Source organism: Parus major, chromosome 3 (assembly GCF_001522545.3).
Source record: "Parus major isolate Abel chromosome 3, Parus_major1.1, whole genome shotgun sequence".
NCBI lineage: Eukaryota > Metazoa > Chordata > Aves > Passeriformes > Paridae > Parus > Parus major.
The window spans coordinates 4,950,093-4,975,985 of record NC_031770.1 but is presented as its reverse complement, the minus strand read 5'-3'; the positions used below and the strand labels follow the sequence as shown (position 1 = coordinate 4,975,985).

At 39.2% G+C, this 25,893-nt stretch overlaps 1 protein-coding gene across 9 annotated transcripts in view; it reads right to left on the bottom strand.

Moving 5' to 3' along the window:
* Positions 1-25,893, bottom strand: part of PLCB4 (phospholipase C beta 4) — a 185,322-nt gene that overhangs the window by 27,419 nt on the left and 132,010 nt on the right. For 7 of the 9 annotated variants that reach the window (XM_033513185.1, XM_015620529.3, XM_015620528.3 and 4 more), the window contains 14 exons: positions 24,133-24,223; positions 22,953-23,048; positions 21,825-21,925; positions 20,104-20,139; positions 17,382-17,523; positions 16,638-16,722; positions 16,283-16,407; positions 14,275-14,326; positions 11,852-11,954; positions 10,036-10,200; positions 7,094-7,298; positions 3,299-3,387; positions 2,756-2,906; positions 69-118 (listed from right to left, as the gene is read on the bottom strand). In XM_033513185.1, coding sequence (XP_033369076.1) covers positions 69-118; positions 2,756-2,906; positions 3,299-3,387; positions 7,094-7,298; positions 10,036-10,200; positions 11,852-11,954; positions 14,275-14,326; positions 16,283-16,407; positions 16,638-16,722; positions 17,382-17,523; positions 20,104-20,139; positions 21,825-21,925; positions 22,953-23,048; positions 24,133-24,223 — 1,491 coding nt within the window. The remainder of the gene's footprint in view (positions 1-68; positions 119-2,755; positions 2,907-3,298; positions 3,388-7,093; positions 7,299-10,035; positions 10,201-11,851; positions 11,955-14,274; positions 14,327-16,282; positions 16,408-16,637; positions 16,723-17,381; positions 17,524-20,103; positions 20,140-21,824; positions 21,926-22,952; positions 23,049-24,132; positions 24,224-25,893) is intronic. The other 2 variants (XM_015620534.3, XM_015620532.3) reach the window with 1 other exon arrangement.

Sequence of the window (25,893 nt, the reverse complement as noted above, 5' to 3'; positions counted from 1 at the left end):
GGTAAAATCCTGGCTACTTAAAACAAAAATTTAGGAGCACATCCCGAAAAGCTTGTGTCAATACTTACCTTCATTTGCTTTAAATCTTCTATCTTCACTTGAGGAATAAGGTCTATACCTGGGAAGGCATTGATACAGTTTATCTAAAACTTCATACATACTAGTATATCTCATATTCAAAATTTCAGTTTTATCACAGCAAACTAAATTTAGCTTAAAAATTAATTAATTAATGTTTTTAATCACATTAAAAAAATACAGTAATTTCCTTTTCCTATGCACTCTTCAATCAGTTGCCTCGTGGAAAAGGAATTGAATCAATGAGTGTATTTTAATCTCTTACAGTTCTGGACTGAAGTGTCAAAACAGCAATCTAAGAATTGGAAAAAGCTCCTTTTTGCAAACACATTTAGGAATATTAAAACAACTTCAGGATTTTGGTCCCTAGCTGGAGATTGCTCTGGCACTAGTTCTTCCAGTGGGCTGGTTTCTTGGGTAGGGCTCTACATGACTACAAAACTGGGGCTAGGTATGTTTCAGGTTAAAGCAGAAGGGAAAATTAATTTGCAGCCTGTGTGATAACAAAAATAAAATTTGCATTTTGCTTAATAGCAGGCTATGGGAAAAGGAGTGAAACTGTGCTCCAAGACTAAAGGAAAGTTAAAAAATGAAGGAGAAACAGAAAACCAAAAGAAGTGAAAATTCTAATGAAATTTCAATCACACAAACTAACAGTGCTATGTAAATGAATGAAAATGTTTTGATCACTTTAACTGCAATGCAAAAAAACCCGATCTCATTTAATGTTAATGCTTTAATAAATGCTCTGTGACATATTAAGGACTTTTTAAAAACTACTAAACACATCCTATATGTAAATGTTAATAAAAATGTCAGTACAATGCCATGAGAGTTGGAATTTTTAGGTTTTTCTGAGGTTCCACACAGAAATGTTTGCCTGTGTATAAATACACTGCAAATATATTTAGTTAACTGCTCTTATTAATGTCTATGGACTATAAGATTTCCTTTGCCTTGAAAAGGACTTTCTGGCTTTTAAGGTGAATTTAACTGGAAAATGCTCAGACACTGTAAAAGGAAAAAAAAAGAGGGGGGAAGGAGAGCTAGGCAATCTCCTCAGGGAATATGAATTTTTTCTTTTCTTAGAAGCATAAGACTCTGCTCAAATATATGGTATCAACATTTGTGTAGTAAATGAGACAGGAGCAGATAGGGGCTGAAGTTTTCAAAAACATAAGTGATTTATCTCTTACTGAAAATCTGAGACCAAAAAAAACCCCTACATTCCTGTGCATTTGAAAGCCTTCCCCATTTTGCTGCACAAGTAATTTCTAATAGCAAGATGAGATATTTGAACAGTGGTAGGATTATTCAGATCTTAGTAAATAACAGAGAAAAGAAACACAAAATAAGGATCCTTACATGGGATATCAAAATGAGCAGCTCTATTTTCACATGCAATAATACAGATAAAAATTGCAGTCAGGAAAGTGTTAACTACTGAAACCTCAGTTTAAGAGCACACCTGCATCAGGCTCCTGGGTTTCTAAACAGACTTCCCCAGGATTTTATTTTAAAACATTTACACATAGAACCACTATAAAGAACATATCCTTAGTTGCCCAGGTCTGACTCCATGGCCAGCAGGAATCAGCTGTTAACCCCAGCAAATTTCATGCTTAATTAATGCACAATAAAACTAACACTTGTGCATCTTGGTCTTGATATATGAAATATAAAAACACCTTGCTGCATAAAGTGACCTAGGATTTGCACCAGGGAAGAGCTTTTGAAAAAATTCAGGTGCCAGAGACAACCTGAAGCTTTGATTCATTGCCAAAAGTGACTCCAGAGAAATGAGCACTTGGGTTCCCAAGAGATCCCTTCAGCACTGTGTTAGATTTGAGAACAAGAGCCCTCTGTGCTCCTTTTCCTTTCTGTCAATACCTTTGGGCCAAGGTGGATGAGTGAGTGAACCACATTCTAATTCTTGTGGCCCATTAACAGAAATATTTATTGTCTTTCATTCAGCTGTACAAATTTGTTTTCTCACTTAATCTTCATTACCTGTGAGGATATGGGAGAAACAAATAATCCCATTTGACTGTAAAAAAATGATTTTGTAGAGTGAATGGTGAAGAGTTGGGAAAAAATACTTATTCACTTCTAAATGAGCACATTTAATTATTTATTTTTTTTCTTACAATAAACATGCCATTTCCATAATCACTATTCAGAGTAAAACCACACTGTGAAAACATTTCTAATTGTTGGGAAATCTCCACAGAATCCAGTGAATTCTAAATACCTTTAATTACTTAAATCTGCAACCCTGCCAAGGGATTTGTGAGGGCAGAAAAAAAGCGGAAGAGTTTCTGTGGGCTATGGCAGATAATAGTCACTCCTGTGGGCACCCCTCCAGGAATCTTTACTAGTAAACTACTCCCAGAGCCATGCTGGTTATGTGTATAATATACACACAGATATTAAAGAAAATGAATGCTGAATGCTACAGGTATACAGTTACACAAAGAGGTTGCTCTGTGAAATAAAGCTGCATTACCTTTATACAGTCATTTTAGTAATACACAAAATTAATTTGCAATTAGACAAAGACAACACCCAGTGACAAAATAATAAGAATGAATATAACTCCAAAATTAAACTTGAATAATGAGTCTTTCTCTGTGAGTTTCTGAACCACATCAGAACAGAGGCAGTGATTTTTGTGTACCTTTCTTAGTGTCGGTGCCAGACCCAAAGCCTGCAGTGGTGCTTGGCCGAAGCTCAGAGCTGCTCTGAGGTGTTACATTGGCTTTGGGATTATTGGCTTTTCCTTTTCTGTCATTCTTTGAAGTGTCATTTGGTACATCAGCTATATCACTCTGAAAGAAATATCATAATAAATTGATTGTTCTCTTACCTGTAGTGTAAAAAGTTGGGAAAATTTTAGGAAATGGCTTACTTTAAATATAATAAAATTGCAACATATTTTCAAACAACACTATAGTAAAGCACTTGTAATCTATTCCAAATAGCTACTTATTAAAATACAACTCTGTCCCTATTTATTAAATTCTCTTCTTCTAAAGGGTGTATTAATGAGATCCATGAAAAGCCAATGAGCATTTCAGTAAATGACATAAGCCAGACAAAGAAGCTTATACTTGAAAATGAGAAATGATAAGGTGTATTGATTGAAGAAGGACCAGTTTAATTTAAATAAAGAACACAGCATGGACATAGGAGGGTTGTGTTTGTCACTGATTCTACTTACAGTTTCAATACCCATAGCTCTCATTTGGTCTGCTCTTTTTTCTGTGATAGACAAAAATTTCTTTGGATCTGATAAAGCATCCACAATATCTGTAAGAAAAAGAAAATCAACTTTTTGTGTGCTTTGGGTCCATCTGGAAATGAGTGCTTTAAAAAACTTTATCCCTGTTATTATGAGACATGGCTTGCAATGAGAGTCCAGATTTCTGTAGTGAATTTGGCAGGACTGGAAGTGCTTATTTCCACAGCACCTGGAACAGTTCACAATGTACCAAGGTGTGGTATTAATCCAGTTATGTTATTTAGGAAAAACCCAGTGACTCTGTCAGACTGCTCTAACTTCCTCCCAGTTAATGACTGTAGATTTTCAGACTAGGATGGGATCTCCTGAGCCACAAAGCACTAACTTTGTCCCTTGGCTGAAGGATGCTGGCTGACTTGGGAGTGCAGGGAACTGCAGAAAATGCCATTATATTTCCTGGCTAAAGAGCAATTTCAGGTGGATTAAACCAATCAGGTAAATCTGTTCTCAGTAGCCTTTGTGATATTCCATGTCTGGAACAGGACAGGCTGTGAAATGGCTTTTCTAGGAATGACCAACATCTGAATCTTGCACATGACACAGTAGCACCAGTGGTATCACAGCCCTGGGTACCAGACAGATTATTGAATCTGTTTTCCATGTGCAGTGATCAATGTGCAAGCACAGGTTTACAGCATGACAAAGTCCCAGGAATTTTTTACCTGCATATCAAATAATCTCTTTCTGTACTTAACTCCAGCAGTCAAAACCAAAAAATATCCAACCCATCAAAAAGGCTTGGTAAGAAACTTATTGTTCAAAGTAGGAGCTGAGCTGTATCATCTCCCTCCCAACCTGAGTTGTTCTGTGGAATGTTCCTCTGAAGCCACAGCACAGACAGGTCTCCCATTCCCACAAAAGCTGTATTAAACACCTAGCATTACCCTTGAGATCTGTTTATTTACACAAATAGGTCATCTCCAATAACTGCTGTGACCCACTGATGTCTTCTGAAATTTATTTCACATACACGAAAGCCACGTAGGATTTATTTTTAGCCATGGCAATAGACTGTGGCTCAGCACCGACTGTTTCTCCTCTCCCTAACTCATTAAGGATGTCTTTTTGTCCTTGGCACGCACTTTTCAATGAAAACCCAGGGCTACCCTGCCAGCACGATGCGTCACTTGAAAATTGAACCTGATTATCACGAGCTTCTAGGTAAAAATGACTAACGTGTTTGGGAGAGCAGGACCTCTGTGGATTGTGGAAGGAAGCACACAAGCACATCACCAAAGGCTCAGCACTTCTGAGGGGGAGGTGACTCATCCCTGCCTCTCACGCTGTCATTTGTCCTCTGCTTGTGCTCCCCTTTCTCCCCAGGGAGGTGAGCTGGGGGTGGGGAGCAGCATTTTGTGGGAGAACTGCAATTAAATAGAAAACTCTGAGAATCGCTGGAAAAGTGTATTACAGAAACTAAACTAAGCAGCCAGGCTTACTCACTACAGATTTCTATAATAGAAGCTTCTCTTTAGAGAATGTGCTTCATTTGCATCAATTTGTGCCATTATTGTGGTTTTATTGGAAACAGAGGGGCTGATGCAAATAAACCACAAGAAATTACAAAGCTATAAAACAGAAAAAGAAAAACACACATCTTTTAAAGCTTACAATGCATCACCCATTCTAGTTGTTATTCAGGGCACATTTTAAAATCTTACTCATAGAGGTTAAAAAAATAAAAAAAGAAAGAAAAAAGAAAGTAGGCAGCTACTGACTTGAGCTCTACCTTCCTACAGGTTTGCTAAAACAACCATGGAGATCCTAATGATAGCTCATAAAACAATGAGAAGTTCACTGCAGATGATAAGTAATTAAAAACCACATGCCAGCAGAATGCTAATGATTCCACCTGAGTGTCAGAAGTTATTTCCCAGTTGTTCATCATGCTGCTGCTCTATATCAATGAGGAAAATACATGAGGCACATCCAGCCTATCTGGGAAGGGAGAGGAGAACTATAATTGATCACATTTAGTTCCTGTTAGTATGGAGTCTGGTTTTGCCACTGCTGACAGTAAACCACAAAAACCAGTCTTCTGGTTCTAGTAGCATCTTACTGTAACAAAATATTTAGGGGTAGCAGTGTTTTCCTGCCTCTGTCAAATGAACATCTACAGCACTTCTGACAGTGTAGCACACAATTTGCAAATTTTCAACTGGTGTTGAAATTCTCTTTGAAAAACAAGTCTTTTACTTCTGCATGTGCAGAATGCAGTTTAAAAAATAAAATAAACAAGTATTTTCTCTTTATGGGTCCAGCACGCTCAGCAGCTCAAGACACATTGAACTCAGTTTAAACTGTATTCTTAGAAAAAGTCTGGTATCATAAAACATCAATCCCAAATCAGAAGCACGCTGAGGAAATATTTTAACTGGGTCATTTACTGTCAAAAGCTTCAGTTCAGGTAAGAATTAAAGGACACACTTAAACATGTCTCTTAGATTGATGGTTCAATTACTCTTGAGAATCTCAAGTTGAAGCAGAAGCTTATATTTCTCTTGAGACAAAGTCCCTGCAGTTAAATACTGTGGATGAAACGTGCTGCATAATAGCATGGTGGTGCTCCAAGGCATGTGGCAGAACTCCAGCTGACTTGACAGAAACCAGGATTTCACATATGAACAACACAAATGCTTCTGTAACACTTTTTTTTCCCCACTAAATATTGTTACTGAAGTCTCAGCCTGTTAATTTTGTAATGGATAAGCACCAGCAAACACAGACTTGAAGATAGGTTAGGAAGGAAGTTTCCCTTCCTCCAGTTTCTACTATGGAAATCACACTCAGAGAAGTGCAGCCATTCTTTGCATAGCAGCAACTTTGAAACAGGTTTTGTGAAGAGAAAAACATTGGTTTGAACAATAATCTTTCACCAGAAACCCCTAAGGTAATTGCTGCAGAGTCAGAGCACTAACCTTTTGTGCAATTCCTATTTTACAGTTTTAAATGGTTTATGTATTGTCCAGTGTACAAGCAAATTTCATCTGGGGTGAAGAATCCCTTTTTCTCAGGGGAACTCATGCATGACATGATTTTAGTGGAGTAATGATTATTCTCTGCTCTCTGTTCCCACACACACGTGTGGCAATCAGCCACTGTTCAGTAAAAATTACCACAGCTCTGCCAACCTGATTGTGGAAACAGCTCATGTTAAAATAATTTTCCTGAGGACCCAAAAACAATTAAACCACACTAAAAACATGTAAAATCAGGAGAGAAAATGCTATTTTTTTCACTAGCCATTTCTAAAAATATACCAATATTCCCTAGAATATAGAATTGTTTTTGTTTGAAAAAAACTGTTTCTGCATGTATTTTTTTATACTTACGGGCCAACCAATATAGATAAAGTACATCCAAACCTTATAAGTATTTATGTCAGACAAAATGTAATAAAAAAAGGACTCTTTCTAAACTGTCAACAGAGAAAATTAAATTAAGCTGAGTAGTAGTAGCTTATTTTCCACATTATTTTGTCATTTAGTAGATACATACTTTTATCATTAACACTTAGGCAGGCACTTGGGTAAAAAGCAGATTTCTTAACTCAATATCCAGAGATTCCAAGGAGTTACAGAATGTTAGAAATACTGAATCTTTCCATCCTCCAGCACTGCATGTATGCTTCTGGCTGGCACAGTGACTCTGGAGCACTTCAGGACTTCAGAACACTCAAGAACCATAGCACACTGAGATAAAGGCTTGTCTCACCTCCAAAACCATCAGGCACGTATGTTTTAAGCACAATGTTGCAGAAAACCGTCGGAAGAGAGAGTGGTTTGTTGCCCTCATTCCGAAGGGAAATGTGTCTGTAACCTGCTTGCAGCCCATCCAGAGGCAGGATCCTCTGACCAATCAGTTTATTATTGTCATCATACACTGCTATTCTCAGGACAGCAAGATCAGGGAGGATAACCTGGAAAGCCACAAAATGCAGACATTTAATGACACTGATACAGTTGCTCCCTCCCCGCCTCCCATGTGTGAACTTTGGATGCCAGAAGCTATCATCACTCTAAGATCAGGTCATTCCCTGCAAACCCCACTTTTCAAAATGAATCTTTCCTAGAAGAGCATTTTTTCACCCTAAATAACGGGTAGATTTCAGATTATGTAAATCCTGCAGCTCACAGTTACACCAGCTAAATATTTTGTATGTTTATTTTTTGTTACTGAAGACTGGTGACACTGATAAGAAGGCAGGTAAATACTGCACGGGAAACGACAGATACAGCAGCAATCAAAGGGCAGGTAGTGCTGGATCAGGAGGAATTATGACAGAAAGATGGGATTTGGGATGCATCCAAAAGGGCAAGGAGAGTGCAAGCACAGGCTGATGGGGATGTGTGAGCTGCTGAAATGCTGTGCTGCCAGCAGAGGTGGGTGTGCTGCACTGAGGACTTGGGGGGTTCAAGGCATGCACGGGGAGCAGGGATGCTGCAGGCTCCTGCATGTCTCAGTCCCCACCTGGGCTGACTAGAACAGGAACAAAGAGATCCTCTCCCCTCCCTGGAACAAAGGTGCTGCCTCTGTGCATGGAGCAGTGAGGAGGAGGCAAACTAACAGAGGTTCAGCTCCTCTGCCAGCCCACCTCAACCATACACTGAGAAAGATTTCCCACTCCTTCCCTACCTGGTGCTATTCACCAGCACCTGTGGGATAAAAGGGAAAACCTCAGAAAACTGTCTGCCTTCTCCTTTCCCCTGTCACTTCCATTTTCAGTCTTGGGGGGCACAAAATAAAGGCTGCTTTTGGTCTCTGAACCCATGTGAGCAGTTCCTGGATATCTTCAATTACAGCTTAGTACTCCCAGCAAAGGTCACCACCAGCACTTACTCCCTCCTCCCCTTACACAACAGAGGGACAACACAGAACCCAGGTTAGAATGACTGAAACTTTATTTTAATTAAAATAAAAACAAAAAACGTGACAGAAGAACAATCAAACACAGTACCTGAGAACAAATGTGTAGGGTTAAGCATCAGCCTGAGGAGAACACTGCAACCCAAGCAGGGCAGGTAAGATCTCTCCCCTACAGGTCACAGATCAGCACATGTTTCATTACATGATGGTCTTTGACATCAGGGAGCAGAAGTGGGGACTAAGTTTATTGTTCCCTCTCCATTAATTTGTTCTGTGGTATCCTGGTAGGCAGTTCCACCCCCTCAGGATGTTTTAGCACTGTGCACCCTGTGCCTTCAGTATCTCCAGCTAGAGGAATCCTTCCTGCTGTGTTCCTGCCACTCACCTGCTTGGTCTTCACTCTATGCTGATTACACTGCTAAGATATGATAAGGGCCTGAGGTGAAGAATAATAATTACTTGTCTGACCTAAGAGTTCAAAAGAAGGTGTGACCATGAGATTGCTCACTGAAGAGTAGTAATGAGAAATATTGGCCTCAGCCTCTGTACCCATGTCCAACACAGAGGAATTTGTGACCCTTTTGATGTAAGAAATCAGACAGCAGCAAATGCTGGTCATATGGCCAGCAAGCCATGAGCAGCAGATTTGTTTGGACATAAGCACCTTCCCTGTGCCTCCTCACACACAGAGAAAAGCACTTGAAGTCACATTCATTCCAGAATATGAGTTCAGAAAAAAACTCTTGCATCAACTATATTTCTATTAAAAACTGGCTATGCTGTCAGGAAAGCAGATTAAGTGTGTAATATACCCAAATGTGAAGAGCTATCACCACTCAGCAAAATCTGAAATTTGGAATAGAAGTCTGGACTTTGGAATAAAAGAGCAACAGTTTTGCATGACAACAAAACAGGTGTAAGCAAAACAGATGTTATCAAAGACAGCACTGTAACACATGTAGTCTGGATGAAACTCCAGGCAACAGAAGAAAAATAAAATTAAAAAATATATATATATGTATATCATATATATATATATATATATATATATATATAAAGACCAAGAGATAAAAACTGAACATGGACAAATGGTCTCTTTAAATCCCCCATGCCAAGAAAAAAAGGGTTTTTTCTATTGGTATTGAAAAAAAAAATAAAGAAAAAGGTACATGATGCACATGGACTACTGAAGGAGGGAGCTGGTAACACACCTGAGGAACACAGCACCCTTCCAATTCTTCCATGTAATGACATTGACCTTAGCTTTGGATGCAGCATCTCACCTGCCCTCTGGGCTGAAGGAACAGTGCAAGAATGCAGCCACTGCCAGGGCAGGGAAGAAGAAATCTCCAGGGAATGATGGTGTCCACCAGCGGGGCTCATTCTGAGCAGACTGCATACCTTGAACACAGGCATGGTCACAGAGGAGGTGGCTACCTCCAAGTGGGAGGAGGAAGCAAAGGGGAGGAAAAAGCCAAATGGAAACAAAAACAACAAAAAAAAATCATGTGATAGCTACAGAGGTTATCTATTAGAAAAATAAAACCAAAGCAAAATTAAAAAAAACCAAACAAAACAAACCAAAACCAAGCAGCCTGTTGAAAGCTGATTTCAGCTTTCCATTGTTTACTGCAGTAAACAGGGGCCCTACAAACCCTTTTCCATGGGAGCAGCACTCATCCGTGTGAGCAGTCGGGCTGAAGCAGAGAGGGCTGGCTCAGGAGGGCAGGGAAGCTCATGGGCACAAGCAAACCACAGAGATTGTGCTTTGCAGAGATCCCACATCCTACCTTCCTAAAGACAAAGGACTCCTCGTTGTAAACAGGGTTCAGGCCGTTGTTCATCACCATGCGCGTGCGGAACTCCTTGCGTATCGTGTCTGTGGGCAGCCCGTACATATCCACCTCCACATAGGTCCCAATCTTCTTGTCTGACAAGAACTGGCCAGATATCACCTGCAACACAGTAAGAGAGTAAGGAAAAGCAATACAAAGTAAGGATATTGGAAATAGTGGTCATTTTTTACTGACATCACTCTGAAAAATGGTTTATAGCTGGCAGATGCGTTTAGTTCCTTACATGAAAATGGTGTATTTTAAACTGAACCTCTTTAGAAAAGCTTTTGTGATGAGATATATAAATATAACCAAGCTTTTGTGATGAGATATATAAATATAACCTTCACTTGAAATGACTGTGCTATGGTATTACCAGTTCTCAGTCATCCCAACCAGGCAGTGTCTCACAGAAGCTTTCACTGTATGGAAACACTGAATGGAACAACCAGAGCTGGCACTGCTATTCCACAACTCCAAACACTGCTCAGAAACACTTTTTTCTGTGATCCATCTTGACCACAAGAGGTGAAAGGACACTATTGCTCTGCTTTCACTTAGGTGAAGGCTTAAAACTAATCATGTGTCAATCTGACTTCATATTATGTGTCTGAAAAGTGCAGGATGCTTAAAAAGTGAAAAAACGCACACAATTCCTCTGTATCGTTATACATATGAAGATTTGTTGCCATTCCACTCCAAGTCAAGATTAATCTAGCCACAGCAGGTGATTACTCCAGGAAAAAATTTTATTTCATCAAGATGATCTGTTACTTAAAAACACAGCTAATGTTTTCATTACTACAATCAAGGAGGGAAGAAAAAAATTGAAACATGACTTCACAGACCTAAGCTCATTCCAAATCCTTTTGTTTCTATGACCTAACATCCTTCCAGGAACACTCTGGATAACAGATCTGAAAAATTATGTGGCTGAGGGGTATCACTGCTGGCTTTTGGTCCACTCAGCTCCTTAATTACAAAATTTGTATGGAATTTTATAGTAGTTTTAGTCACAAAAGAAAAGTAACTGTCAAACTACATGACCTAGGAACTATCTGATCCCATTTCCTTCTTGGAGGGACAGTGCTTTTATTACCATTTAAGAAAAACACCATTAATAAAACATGTTTATTATTCTAGAGGTGAAATGGAACTTAGTTTAACATCTAGAATGCATGAGGAATGCTTGGCCACCAACAGTGTGAAATTTAAATGCAGCACATGGAAAATGTTAAATAAAAGCTGAAGTCTTTTGTTCACAAAACAGGTTTTACAATCATCAGCCTCCTCCTAGAACTTGGTACCTAACCATGCTTTAGAACTACAACAGGAGTTTTATGGACTTTGTTACTCCTAAGTAACTCCAAAGTAAAGGCCTGACTCACATCAACCATTTTTCTTTGTTCATTTTGAAAATATCCTGTCTCAGATTCCTCCCTGCTCTCTACTGACAAGTGATGTTGAGCAATTTCATATTGAACATGCAAACAAACTTCACTCCTTTATCCATTTGTGTGGGCTCATGTGTTTCAAAAAGACCATGAAAGCTGTTAGAATATGACAATGTGTAATAACACATAATTTCTAATTCTATCACATTCCACTAAGATCAAATAAACAAAGGCATCTTAGCCAACAATATAAAAAAAAAAAAAGAAACAATTTGCTGGAATCTACCCAGTCTAAGCACATTTACTGTATATATGCTATTTCTGATGATTTTAAATGTGCTGTTGGATGTGATGCCAGCTGTCTGTTGCTGTTTTACCTGTACAGAACATGTTGCAGCAATAACACCATCTACAGGAGTTTCAGAGAAAGGGTCAAACGTCCTGTCTGGTCTTCTCATGAAATCTGGCTTTAGTAGATACCTTATTTCAAGGGGAAAAAAATAGAGAAAATTATTCTGGACTGGAAATTAAAACTGTATTAAATATATATGAAATGGATGTTCTGCATTTAAACAATGAGCTCTCCTACAGTACTGTAAAATACAGACTCATTCCAGATGCAAGTGTGAGGAAGTAAAAGGAAATATTACTAAAGATTAATTTTAATTTTGAATTACCAGCTACTGAGAGATGAAATCAATCCAGGATTTTAAGATAAAATAAATGTAGTCAAAATAATCAAGACATTTCAGAACAACTGAGTAAGACAGTTTAAAAATACAGGGAGTAAACATATAATAAAACACAGATGCTCTCATTCATTTTAATACTTTAACACTTTGGAAAAACACAGTGGGATTTTTCAATTTTATTTTTCCAAATGAAGCAGTTCCTTAGAGTTCAAGACTCATAAACTAAATTTCAGCTTGAAGCTAATTTTTTCATTGTGCTTATGAAACCTTGGGGGAAACAACTGATAATGTCAGTGCTGACAGATTGTTAATTATAGCAGCATGAAAGGTACCACCACAAAAACAATACCACCCTGAGGACCTCACACTGGATCAACATATCAATGAAGCCAATATGTGCTCTGATGCACCAAAACCCAAGGATCCTCCCACCAAAATGAAACTGCAGTTGATCACTGCAGAAAGGCTGCATGTTACAGACATTCTCTTCCACTGATGGGAGAAAATGTAGAACCAGAAAAATCATGCTAATTCTGCAACCCTGACAGACAAAGCTGCTAGAAGATTAATTTTTATCCATTCTTAGTCTCTCTAGTGAATCACTGGTAAAAAATATAATAAATATATATTCTAAATATAATATTATAAAATATTATGAAGGTTAAAAGTATTATAAATTTATATATTATAAATTCTAGAAAGAATTCAGAGATTAAAAAATGCTAGAAAAATTCCAGTGGAAATAATGTCAATGTTTTCACCCATTTTTTTTAATAACATGGTTTCTGTTTGAAAGCAATATTACTCCTTTTTCTTCCATTAAAAATGTTTTTCTTCCATTAGAAAAATGATTTCTTAATATTCCATTAATTTAAAGTAGGTTGGTGCAGAAGGGAACTAACTATCCCTAGCTTCTGTTTTCAGCCTGCTGAAATAAAAAATGCTGAAATGATCTTGTTTCATCAGCATGAAAGCTGCAAGTCTAAGAAAAGAGGAGTACAGGCAGAAGGAAATGTTCAGATTTTAATTTCCTTTCTGTGACTGAAACACCACCACATTTAAAAGGCATATAAAAAAATTACCAAGCATTACCACAACATAATTACCAAAAAACTGATTTAAGAATCCAGGAATTTAGTTGATAATTTTTCCTGTCCTTCTGAGAAATTAAAAATTAAAAGTAAGCAGGTACTCTTTTACTAAGCTGGTGGGTCCAACAAGAAAGGAACCAAACTCTGCCATAGGAAAGCTTTGGTTTTCTTCTATTCTTGTTATTTTGACTGAAGTTACAGAGCCTGCACCTTTGTCAAAGCTAAGAGCCTCTTTTGGAGTGCTCCCAACTGCAATGATGGCATGGAATGGCCAAGCACTGTGTGCCCATTCTGCAAAAGAGGAATTTTACCAAGTTCCATCTACTCAGATTTTCTTTCTGAATAAGATCTGCAGTAGTAAAAGAGTAGTTCCTTCCCAGGAAGTTTGCAGATTCTAATGTGTTTCTGGACTGTCATTTCCTGTGATTCATTAAGCTTCTCCTTCTTTCCTGGTGCTAATGATCAGTCTATCCTATTAAGGTCTATGCTCAACGTTTGAGAAAAATCTATCAGTATTAACTGAACAACCTTTGTCATGCAAAAATCATGAGCAAGAACTTAGATGAAACACTTCAGTATTCTCTGTGAAATCTGTGCTCCAATTAAGAATACACAGATTAAAAATATGTTTCCTATGTATTCAGATTCCACTTGTCCAAGTAAATTTGGCAATTCTGTGAACTGTGCAATGAATCTCCATTCTGAGGCATATCTTCGAAGAAAGATGAGAACAGAAGGTGGAGATGTATTTAAATATCTGTGTACAGTATTAATGATCTTCATAATATGAACACAAAGCCTCTTCGATCTCATTTAAAAACTGAGCATAATTAAAACCATATTCATTACAGTACCTCCTTATGGGGGATAATTCTCTCTGAACTCTGCTAATTTCTACTCTTCACCTAGCATCCCATTTTCCTTTTGTAAGACATAATTAATAGTGACAAAATTTCATTAAAACCTTAGTAAAGAACTCTGATACACAGTGACAACAGTTTAAATCATATCACTCACCCGCACGATCCATTGTACTCAAATTTTCCTTGATTCAACTGCATTGCCAAATCTGTCAAGAGAGAAAATTTACTAACTTTCCTGCTGAATAATGCAGGTCATGAACTAGACCAGAAAATAAGACTGTTTTCCCAGGATAATAAGTTGAAATAAAAAAATTAATTTAATGCACACAAAACCCACCTGTAAGAAATAAAAGGAAGCAACAGGAAAACTTCATGTTTTTTCACAGGAGTAACAGCTTTACCAAGCATGCTGAAGTCTATGCTGTGCTTAAGAAACAGTCTTTCCCTGAATTCAAATTTGGCTGGCAGGGAAGTAACAACTGTGGACATGTTAAGTGCCTGGGATGGGATTTCCATCATCTAACTTTTGGTATCTACAGCACAGATGTCCCCATTTCTGCAGATCACTTTGAATAACAGAGGATAAAGAGCTTTAACAGTGCAACAAACCTCAGAATAAAAAATAAACTAGAGGAGACATCCTTGAAGAATGTATTCTGTCACAATGACCACAGACAACTACCTCTGAAGAAGCTATCTGTAGCTTGATGTTTTAAAGAAGGTGGGGTGCATATCCCACTGGTTTTCTGTGGACTTAGTTGAATAAAACACCACACAAAGATCACAGCAGCATTGCTTTGTTTCAAAATTTAAAAGCATGTGAGTTTCAGTGAGTGCATTGTTACAGCACTTGTATTGAAAGACACATCATAAACACGTAACAACCTCCCTCTCATCCAACCCTCTCCAGAATTTTGTAAAAAATGAAATGTTTTCCTGCAGGTTTCTACTTACACAGGAATATAACCTCCTAGTTTAGCAACAAAACAGGCATTTCTCTTGCCCAACTGGCTGTACCTTCAAAGGGAACAAAATCTATTCTGTTGGTGCTCTGATACACCAAATACAAGACTGTCATATGCCCATATCAGGTGTTAGTGGATTTACTGGGCAGCTGTAACTTTTATTTCCTCAATCTTTTATTTCCTCAATCATCTTCATCTTGAAGCACAGCTGGATCACAGAAGAGGAATACAGGAAAGTTGTTTACTTCCACCTGGACAATTACTACTTGTAATTTGCAGTAGAAAAGGGCTGGGAATGACATGCAGTGGGCAGAGGCAGTGCTGGGAGCAGAGTGAGGTTTGTATTTCTGCTCCAGCCTCCCTGTCATGTCCAGTGGAGTGCTCTACAAGCAGCATATTCCAGTGTATCCCTTCTCCTGATTCCTCAGCTGGTGAAATTGGGGCACAGCTTTGCAAGACAGAACTCAGGGGTTGATCATGAGGAGTGTCTGCAGTACCAAAGACACTTTTCAGGGAGGGGGAAGTAAGCACAAAAGCACTGCCACAGCCAGAAAAAGGAAAGCAGGTCTGTTCTAGATGTATGACTGAAGATATTCCTAGATAAATTAAAAAAACCCATCAAAACAACAAAAAGCCTGCTCTGCTATACTCACACCTTCACTGAGCAGGAACAATGCATCTCCTCTCAGATCACCCTGTGGAGCAGCATTTCCATTCCCTGGCACCATTTTCTCAGCTGGGATCTCAGACCCCATCCTCTGCTGCTGAACACATTACTCCTAACACTTCAAAATAACTGGTCTAGAAATGCATTTGTCACACACTCATTACTTTTTACCATCTTAATCTGTGCACTCCATCTTTGCTTTGCATACACACACCCAACTGTGCCAGAGCTGTGTTTTCTGAAAGCATTGATTTCCCTGTAATTAACACTTTTTATTAATAAAAAACCATTTCTGTGAGAAGATGCAGTACTCCATTATTTTTTTCCATAAAAGGGGACTGAATTTTCCTTCTGTGCATGGCTTTTTTTATTGCTCCTTGTCTTACGCTTCTGTAATTCCACCCCGCTGTATTATTTAGCCATATGTCTGTTTCCTCAAAAAATGCCAGAAGCAAATCCATGGCATCTGTTTGAGAGTTACTGCCCAAGCCATTCTTTAGGATTGAGGTTCACTGGTCGTTGCTGCCTACCTGGGGTCTGATAGTTCAGTGAGACCATCTGGCAGCCAGCGTTCCAGAAAATTTGAGGCATGTAATTACTGGAATCCACACGGCCTCCCTTTGGGTATATCCGACTCATTTGTCGTTTATTATAACTATGGAATTCATCAAGGAAAATGAAATGAAAACATCATGGAAATGTGGAGTCATGTCCTGGTATCTTCAGTATTTCAACATGAAAATACTTCTTATGTGAATCTCACTATTTCTCCTTCCATGAGGTACTTCCCCTTTTCCTTTGTAGACATGCAACACTAAATCTAGAAAGGTGCACTGGTTGGTTTTAGGAGTGGTAGAAAAGTGGGATGAGGAGGTGAAAGGATACTTCACAAACTCAATGGCATGAGTCTTCAAATACCCTAGTCCGACTGATTCATTGAAAGAGGACATGTTATGGTGAATATTACGTTCTAGAAAGAAAAGACAAGACATTTTAAAACACTTCTGTAATGACAAATCACAACTCAAAATCATGCACTATAACAGCAGGACACAGCAATTTTTGGTCTCTTTCCCCATTATCTATTACTCATAGAATCAAATTATAGTGATAAGAAATTTCAAAGAAGCAAATTACAGCGATGATAAATTTCATACTATTTCTGACTCGCTTTTCTTTTTCACTCCCTGGGAAATCAACTAAATTTTCATCTTTTGTTTAGGACAATATTGTTATTCACAGCCTGCATTGTGTGGTAGATAAGGCAAACCAACATGATAAATGGTCTGGTGTGCAGTACCAGCTCACTGCTCACCACTGTGACAGCCTTGCTCACCTTACTGCAGAGAGAGATGAACTAAAAAAGAATATTTCTGTTGGAAAGGCCCATGGAATAGAACCAATCTCAACAGCTTCATATTCTCCCAGTAATTTAGTGACTCCATGTGGATGACTAATGGAATAACAAGCTAACTTCACATTCAAAGAAGCAGGTCCACAAACACACTGATGATGGTCATTAAACTATAAAAATCTTACACCTTTATTTCTAAATTTAGGAAATGTAGAGATTAAAAAAACTACCTAGGTTAAGCAAATACTTGTATTTCATTCAACCTTTTATGTTACCTTCTGCTACATCGAAACCTTGAAATTTTACAGGTTGAGCATAGTTGACCATTGTTGATAAATATGGATGTATATTGGTTGTGGCACCTACATATTTGTAAGATGCCATCCACGCTTGTTCATCTTCCACAGTTACTAAACCCTGCAAACACATTAAAAAGAACAATCACCATTTCTGTGTGCAAACACTGTTGTTGGGTTTTTCAAAGGAGGGACAAAATTATAGCCAAATCTGCAGAAGGTTAAAGAGAGTGCAAATTAATACAAGAAAAGTGGAAGTTTAGTGTCACAAGTTAAAATTTATTTTCTTGTTGATATAAAACTCTCAGTGTTACAGGATGCATGCAAGAGGGCTGATGACAGAAAAGCTCCTAAGCAGTGAGTAAATATTACATGAAGTTAGTAGGATAACACTGGGATAAAAGATAAATATTCCAACAGCCTGAACAAAGCTGGAAGATAATGATCCATCTTTGTCAGATAAATTTAAAAAAAATTGTGATTTAATATGCATTTTCTGATAGAAACTGTGTATACTTGGCATTCAGTGGAACTTCCTCAGCATCAAAACACAAATAGGTTCCACTGTTAATCTTTACTAACAGAAGCAAACCAAAATGTAGGAACCACAGCCTTCACTGAAAAGATGTCATAAGACCAATAAGTTCATATTCTTATCTGCTTCAACTGATAAAAACCTGAATCCATCACCTATATAAATATGCACTTTATTTATAACAGAACTTTTCTACAAGTATTTCATCTGCTAGAAACCTACATTAGGAAGCACTTCTTAACTGGTTCTACCTGTCCAGTATTTGCCTTTCCCTAAACCAGTTTGAAACATTCTTTTCACTGAAATGAAGAAAAGAAAAAAAGAAAAAAAGTATCTCTGTCAAGCTAAGCAACCTCTGCAAATTCATCATGTTTTTCCCACACATGTATTTTTGGTTGTTCTACAAGTGAACCAGTGACCAAAAAATCTGACTGCAGGCTGACACTGACCTGCTGAGAAGTATGAAGTGTATTCAAACATTCTTGCAATGCTGCTTTTTATTTTCAGACTGCAGCTTGTGTTTGTCAGAAGTTCTCCCTCACCATTGACTCAAGATATAGTAAGAGGAAGTGCTACCAAGCCCTTTCTGGGCATGGAGGAAAATGCAGTTCACAGATCCTACACTACAACTACAACTCATTTACTCTCTGAGATGGGAGAGTAAAGGAAAAGTGAACCCACGCGCCAGCATTATGGCACCTCAGCCTGCCAGGCAGTGCAGACATCTCAAAGAATGAAAACCATGTGAAGTGGAACCATTTATGCCCTGGTATGAGATGATTACAGTCACAAGGAGCATAATTTTCTGACTGCATAGAATTACTGAGTTAGCAGAATGAGTTCAGGTACACATTGTTGTATGTGCATTTTAGACTGAATTAAACTTCCAGCAGCCCGTGAAATCAAACTGACACCATATTTTAATGCTGATCATCAGGGCTCAACCCAACTGCTTTTCAGAAATGTGCATATTGACAGTTCACAGATCTGATCCCAAAATATCCCAAACAGCACATCCCTGTGTCAGTAGAAAACAGGGTTTGGGGGTTTTTTTTGTTACTAGGTCAATAGCTGTTCATAGAGCTTAGGTCAAATTCAGGTAAAATTTATTCAATTAAACCAGTTCTTTTCAGCATCTTAACTTTTGAAAGGCCATTAACTCAAGAAGAACTGACCATCTTCAAAAACTCAGACCTCTTTAAAGTGCCTCCTGTTGACTGCTCAGAACAGGTAATCATTGTATTTGATCCATGCACACTACAACTAAAGGAACCACAGCAGAAAGGGAGTCAAAGGGATTATGATGCCTCAGTGCCCAGGCAATGGTACCCTGCAGGTACAGCTCTATGGCTGTCTTAGTGACACTTTGGCTCAAAGACTGTCCCAAGACAATGTACTAGCCATTGATTTTTTCCTTATTCCCTTGCATACCCTTAATTTTTAGAGTAGGGCTATACTCTGCACTGTTCACAACTTTCTGACTTAAGGAAGGGGTAAGGATGGAATGTTTCTTGAAGTCTATGGAAACAAAGGAATGGTTACAACAGAACAGCACACGACTCTCTTAGGGGATAGAGAGGACAAGGGGGAAAAGTTGATCTCCATGTTATTTACACCTCCCCACCCCTCAAGAAAAGAAGCAGAACCCACTTAGAAAACAACAGACTGAAACAAAGTGTGGTTATGAACAGGAGCAGCTTGAATGAGAGAAGAGGAGGAGGAGAGTGGAAAGAGGTGGGAAGAGTCTTACAGAAGGGATTCCTGGGAGAAGATAAATGCAGAAGTCCCAAAGGAAAGCAAAAGGAAGAAAAAGAGAGAGGAAAACAAGGTGCAGTCAGGGTAAGGGCAGAGGAGAAAATAAATCAGGGATGATACATCTCAACACCATTCAGAGAACTGGTTTCCCAGTGCATGACATTGGAGACTGAGATCAGGTATGTCTAAGCAGGCAGAGGTCATGCACTCCTGTCTGTCCCCAGATTTTCTGACAGCCCTGACCCCAGTATAAAAGTATAGCAGAAGAAGCCCTAGAGGACAGAAGGAAAATTTCAAAAATAGGTGCAGTGAAACTGGGCATAAAATCATTAAACCACTGAGAATGCATGGTAAGTAATATGCATGTTATATATAAAGCAATAAAATAAACTACATTACATCCTGTGTCACCTTTTTATTGTTTTCTTGCTCAGAATCTTCAACAGCCTAAGGGAAAAAAAATATATATACATTACCCAAAGAAAAAGCAATAGGAAACACTCACAGTAAGGAGAAAAAAACCCTCAAAACTTAATGCATTTAGCAAAAAATAAACCCTATTCCACCTTCCTGCATGGCTCATTGGTCCCAAACACTTTCCAAAATCTGTAGTCTATTCCAAATTTGGGTACACAAGATCTGAAACTCAGCCATGGGAATGGGATGAAGGATGCCAGACAGTTAAGCCTAAACCAGAGCTATCACTAGATGCTGGGGACAGGAAGCTTCAGAGAAGAATGAAAGAATAACACACTCAGATAAAGATATTACAATAAAGATCATCTGATCTGCATGTGCAAACTGCCAGGCTTGGAAAAATGAAGGTTAAGAGTGCTTGAAGTGTCCATATTGGAGAAGGCCTGATGTTACTTGCAGTGGAGCAGTCTGGTGTCTGACTTCAATTAAAAGCTACCATTACTGAGAATCTTAGATAAATATTGTCTTGGCACTGAATGTACATTCCTACAGAAAAAAGATCAAATCACTGATCAGCAAAGAAACAGAGAAGTTACCCAAGGACATGTGCTGAGGATGAGTGACTAATCTGGAAACAAAAAACCAATCCTCAAAACAACAGCAACAACAACAAGAACAACCCATCCAACCAAAACATTCAGGTAGTTAATGACCAGCTGACTTAGTAAATGAAACTGCCCTAAAGCAAAGAAGTGAAATGATAGTTCAGTGGGAGGATCCATAAAAAAGTCCTGAAGAAGCAAAGTGGTTGACTTGAAGAGCTACACAGAAGGCAGGTCTGATGGCACTGGTACTGCTACAGACACACTGCTATTTCCACACCTACATTTCTGTCAGGAGAAAGGTCCAAAGGAAAACAAGCAGGAGGGAAGAAGTGGCCAAAATACTTGAGTGAGAGGAACATGATCTGGTAAGGTCACCTTAGCCCTCACACATGGGCTTTTCTCTGTAGCAAGAAAGTGCCAGAGTGCTTACTTCAGTGCCAGAGCAGCTTACTTTAGAATTCCAATATTCTGTACCTAATTACCATCAACTAATATTCAAGTTACTGAGCACAGACTGATAAACTGCAATTGTCAGGTATGAGTGGAAAAAAGAGAACTTTTTCCCTGTCTGCCAGCTGTTTGCCTGATAGAGCCCCCCTGCCACACCACCACACCGGGAATTATTGTCCTGTTTTGCCTTCACTGCTGTAGGTGGAAGAGAGAACCTACCCTAAGGGTTAACCATGAAAAGTTACACAGGAAAACCTTGCAGTGGAGACACAGAATGCAGCCCTGAAAAAATACTGCTGAACAAGGAAGCTGATGTTCCACCTCTTGTTAGGATTTTGAACCTGAGATGCAAAGTAAAATATCAGAGGCTGGAGCAGAAAACTGCTTGCTGCCTTTAATTAGTATTTCTGATTAAACCCTCCACTTGTTTGTTCCCTACATACTGATTCTGTTTCCTCAATGAGTACATCCTACCTGAACAAGTATTTTTGGCTACAAAACTTTGTGTTCACATGAACTTAAATGCAAGGGGCACCTGGTGAAGATCTCAGGTTTGAATCTTCCAACAAGTGCTCTGATGTTTCCACAAAGCAGAGTGCCTTTGGCAACAACCTCCTTGGAAAGTTTTCATAAAAATATATGTGAAATAAGCAATCCCACCTTTTTGACGCTGATGGCAACAGCTTCTTTTTGACTATAATCATCTACAGTAAGGTCACTTCCAAATTTGTACTCAGGATGAGCTTCTTCTTCCTGGTCAGCTGCATAGAAAACAAAAAGGATCAGTGCAAAAACCAGAGCAACTCCTGATTTCTTTACAAGGCATGAAACAAATGACAGCTGAATTTACAGCTTTGGGTTTGGCACTTTTTAAAAAGAGGAATGAAATCCAGGGTAATAGATTTCTAAGAGTTAGTTAACTGTTTCCAGGTGCAGTACATTAGAGCTAAGGCCTGAGATGATTAGCAAGAGAAATTTTATTTGCTGGATTTTTGAAGCAAGCAGTATTTTGCTTAGCGAAGGTGTAAAAAAAAAAGCCAATAGCCTTGGGAAATAACAAGAACTGAAGAAGATGCCAGGCTTCTTGAGTGCATTGTCAGACTCCTTGTGTGCCCAACACAGGGAATGGCTCTCATTTGCTTTTAGGGTGATTTTCCATTAGACCATACAATACTTGAAAAAAAATAAAGGGAAAAAAAATAAAGTCAAATATAAGAGAGGACCAGGTGGTAGGCTAAAGCTGGGACATTCACTGTGACACAGGTCACAGGCCAATCCTTTGGTTCAGGCACTTGCAGGCATGATTTACATATTCTGAAGGTGGACATTTAAAACAGACAGGGTGGATCACACTCTAAATATGTGTATTTTTCTCTGCTGGCCACATCACTGGCTCAGAGCTGGACATTTACACTGAGGATAAGTGAGGTTTGGCAAGAAAAATCCTTCCCCTCATTTTATTCTTATAAAGCATAATGCAATAATCCCTCTGATGCTAACACAGTGACATTATGTGTTTTCAAAGCAAAGATCACAACTTCTTAGTCTCTCTCTCACAGACAGAATGAAAATCTGACTTGGTTGGTGCTCTAATATACTTTCTGAACAGTAAATAGAAGTTAAAATTGTCTGGGATGAGGTGGCAAGGCTGGGGTCTGTACAAATGCTCCTGCACTGAGCTCAGACCTGCTGCTGCTGCCACAGACCACAGGCATGTGGGTAAGGAGCACCCAGCCCACTGATCTGCCACAGGCAATGCCTGAGAGCCCTTCTCCAGGAAATCCTCACCACTTTCTATTTCCTCTTCGTTATCATCCTCCAGGATATTTACAGGTGCAGTAGTTTCCCCAGCCTCCATCATCTTTTTCAGAGCATCAAGCTGTTCTGTTAATATGAAAAATAAAATTAAATTAGTCGTGACATGAACAGTTTGTAGCACAAAGAAATACAAGAGAACCGTCAAAAATGATTCCCTGATCCTCAGATCCACATCTGTTTAATGAGTCCTCTGACTTTTCAGTTGGTACTAAAATTTTACACAGTAAGTAGCATCAATAAACACAGACTGTTGCTAGATCTGAAAAGTGGAAAATATTTCACAGAATATTTAGGAAAATATTTCACAGAAGCACAGAATCAATTAGATTGGAAAAGGCCTCTGAGATTGAATCCAACCTCTGATTGAACCACCACCTTTGTCAACCAGAGTGGTTGAATGCCACATCCAGTCTTTCCTTAAACACCTCTCTGAGCAGCCCATTCCAATGTCTAATCATCCTATCTCTGAAGAAATTCCTCCTAAATCTCCACACACTTCAAAGGTCTTTGGAGCAAGCATATTACTTCCTCACAGAATAAACAGCTGTCTCTCCAGGGCTTGATCCATGCAAATGGAGACAAAGTGCTTGGATTTTCAATTGTGTTTCCATGTACATTCCAGTTAGGCAGCAGGAGCACAGCCATGTATGACTGAAGCCAGTGCAAGGTCTGGGTGCTTATCTTTGAATGGAGAAGGACCAGGGTTTATCATTACAGCCATACTGGAAACTAATATAGCAACATTATTGTTACTGAAAGAAGATAAAGATCAGAACTGGCAACAACAGCAAGAAGACCAATTTGAAATTCCATTTCATTTCATGCTTATCCTGGAAAAACACAGCAATGCAAACAGACTGGTGTCGGCAGAATTTACAAGAGATTCTATCTGCCTTATATTTTAGCTCAACCAGCAGTCTGATAAAAGTCCCAGGATTACATTTCTGGGTCTGTCTGTGCCTGTGCAGCATGCTGATATCAAGGCCTAGACTGGTACTCACATGAAACACAAGGGCAAACCAGATGTTATTTATGTATAATTCATATTCTTCCAACACTAAAGTACAAACAATCTGGAAACTTTAGTAACAAAGTCTGTTTGTAGCGATCTGGGCTTTTGTTTATTTAATATTTGACAAACATTACTTACTCTTTTCTACTTCAGGTTTCAGTCTTTTATTCTTTATGAGAATCTTTCTTTTGAGGTCATTAGGAGATGGTAAAGCTTTACCTTGTTCAAGCTGTAAAACAATTCAAAGAAAACACTTAATGATAACAACAGCTATTTGGCCTCTCTGTATCCCTGTTTGGGGATTGGATTTTAGGACAGCAATACCAATACTGCAGTGAACAAGCAGTGCCACTTCAGGCACAGCCCCAGAAAGTTGTGTGCCTGCAGTTGTGCAGTTCCCTGAGCTCCTTTCCCCATCCCAGGGGGAAGCTGTGCTCGTGTAAAGCTGCTGGATGAAGCCAGCACTCAGGTCTCCAGCCTGTGTCACTCTCAGCTGCACTGCTCTAAACATTTTCCCATCCCTCCCACCTAGCAGGGGGTGTGGATGAGACCTGCAGCTCCTCCTCAGAGGAATTCCTGCTTTCCCTCCTTGTGGTTCACACAGCCCAAGCCACAGCTTAGCCTGTTATCATTTGATCTCTGAATAAGTCACTTTTTATGGTCCCCTCGAGCTGCTGACAAAAGTCAGGCAGCCCACACACACTCGGAGAATGGAAATGGACTGGCACTGGGGAATGGAAAGCTACTCAATCCTCAGCTAGGTAGGGGGGACTGGTTTTGCCAGTAGGGTCACAAATTCAGCATTTGGCAAAGGAAAAGGGGAAGTTCCACATACACACACAAGAAGTATTAATAAAAGGTTTGTTCCAGTTTGGGGAAGGAGAAAAAATATTATTCAGAAAAGAGAAAAAGTATGAAATCCTCTGATTTAAGCCCCATCACATCATTGAGGCTAAGAAACACAGATTTAGGTAATTAGCACACTCTCCACCTCAGGCTTGCTAAAAATAGTTGCTGGTATAATCACAGAATATTCTGAGTTGTCAGAGACCCACAAGGATCATCGAGTCCAACTTTCAGGTGAATGGCCCATACAGAGATTGAACCCACAACTTTACATTCTTTGCACCATAACAAACTGGAGTTTTCACTGAAGCCTAAATGATACAGGAGTAGAAGGTATTTCCAAAAATAGTGACAATTCTTAGAAGAACTATCCAGATATTCTTATCTCTTAATCCAAATCTGAGCTGGAGAGAAGCAGCACTCCAGATGAACAAACAAAAGAACAAAGCACCATGGATTGAAACTAAATAAAAGCAGCAAAGGTGATAAATAATAACCCAGCAAAAATAAAACAGAATAACCAACCATATCAACCCAACCCCAGGAGAATGGGTGGAAACCTCCTTGTGGGAGGGTAAGGGTGCTCCACACCGGCCAGGCTGGCTCAGGCAGGGAGTTTCAGCATGTTGGATGAAGAGAACTCATTTGCTCCCAGCACTGGAGCTGTAACTCCACTAGATGTCAGTGCCGCAGAGCTCATTTATGCCAGGCTGCATTCCCAGACAAGGCCATACTTGGATGCCCGTTTGGACAAATATTTGTTTTTACTTAAAACCAAATCTGCTTCAGCCAAGTGCCATGTCTCTCCTAGGTCTGCCTCCCTCAGTCACTAGCCCAGGTTTATCAGGATCCAAGCACTTGCAAAGGGCACGTTCCAAGCTCCTCCTGCAGTGTTTGCTTTGAGAGCAGCTGGGGACTGAATTCACCCATGAGGAGGAAAGGACACAAAATACAGAAGGCTCAGCAGTGCTACAGAGCACAGGCAGCTGAGGCTAAATACTGGGCCCTGAGCTAGAGGCACAGCAGCCTTTGGCCAGCTCTATTTTAGGAATC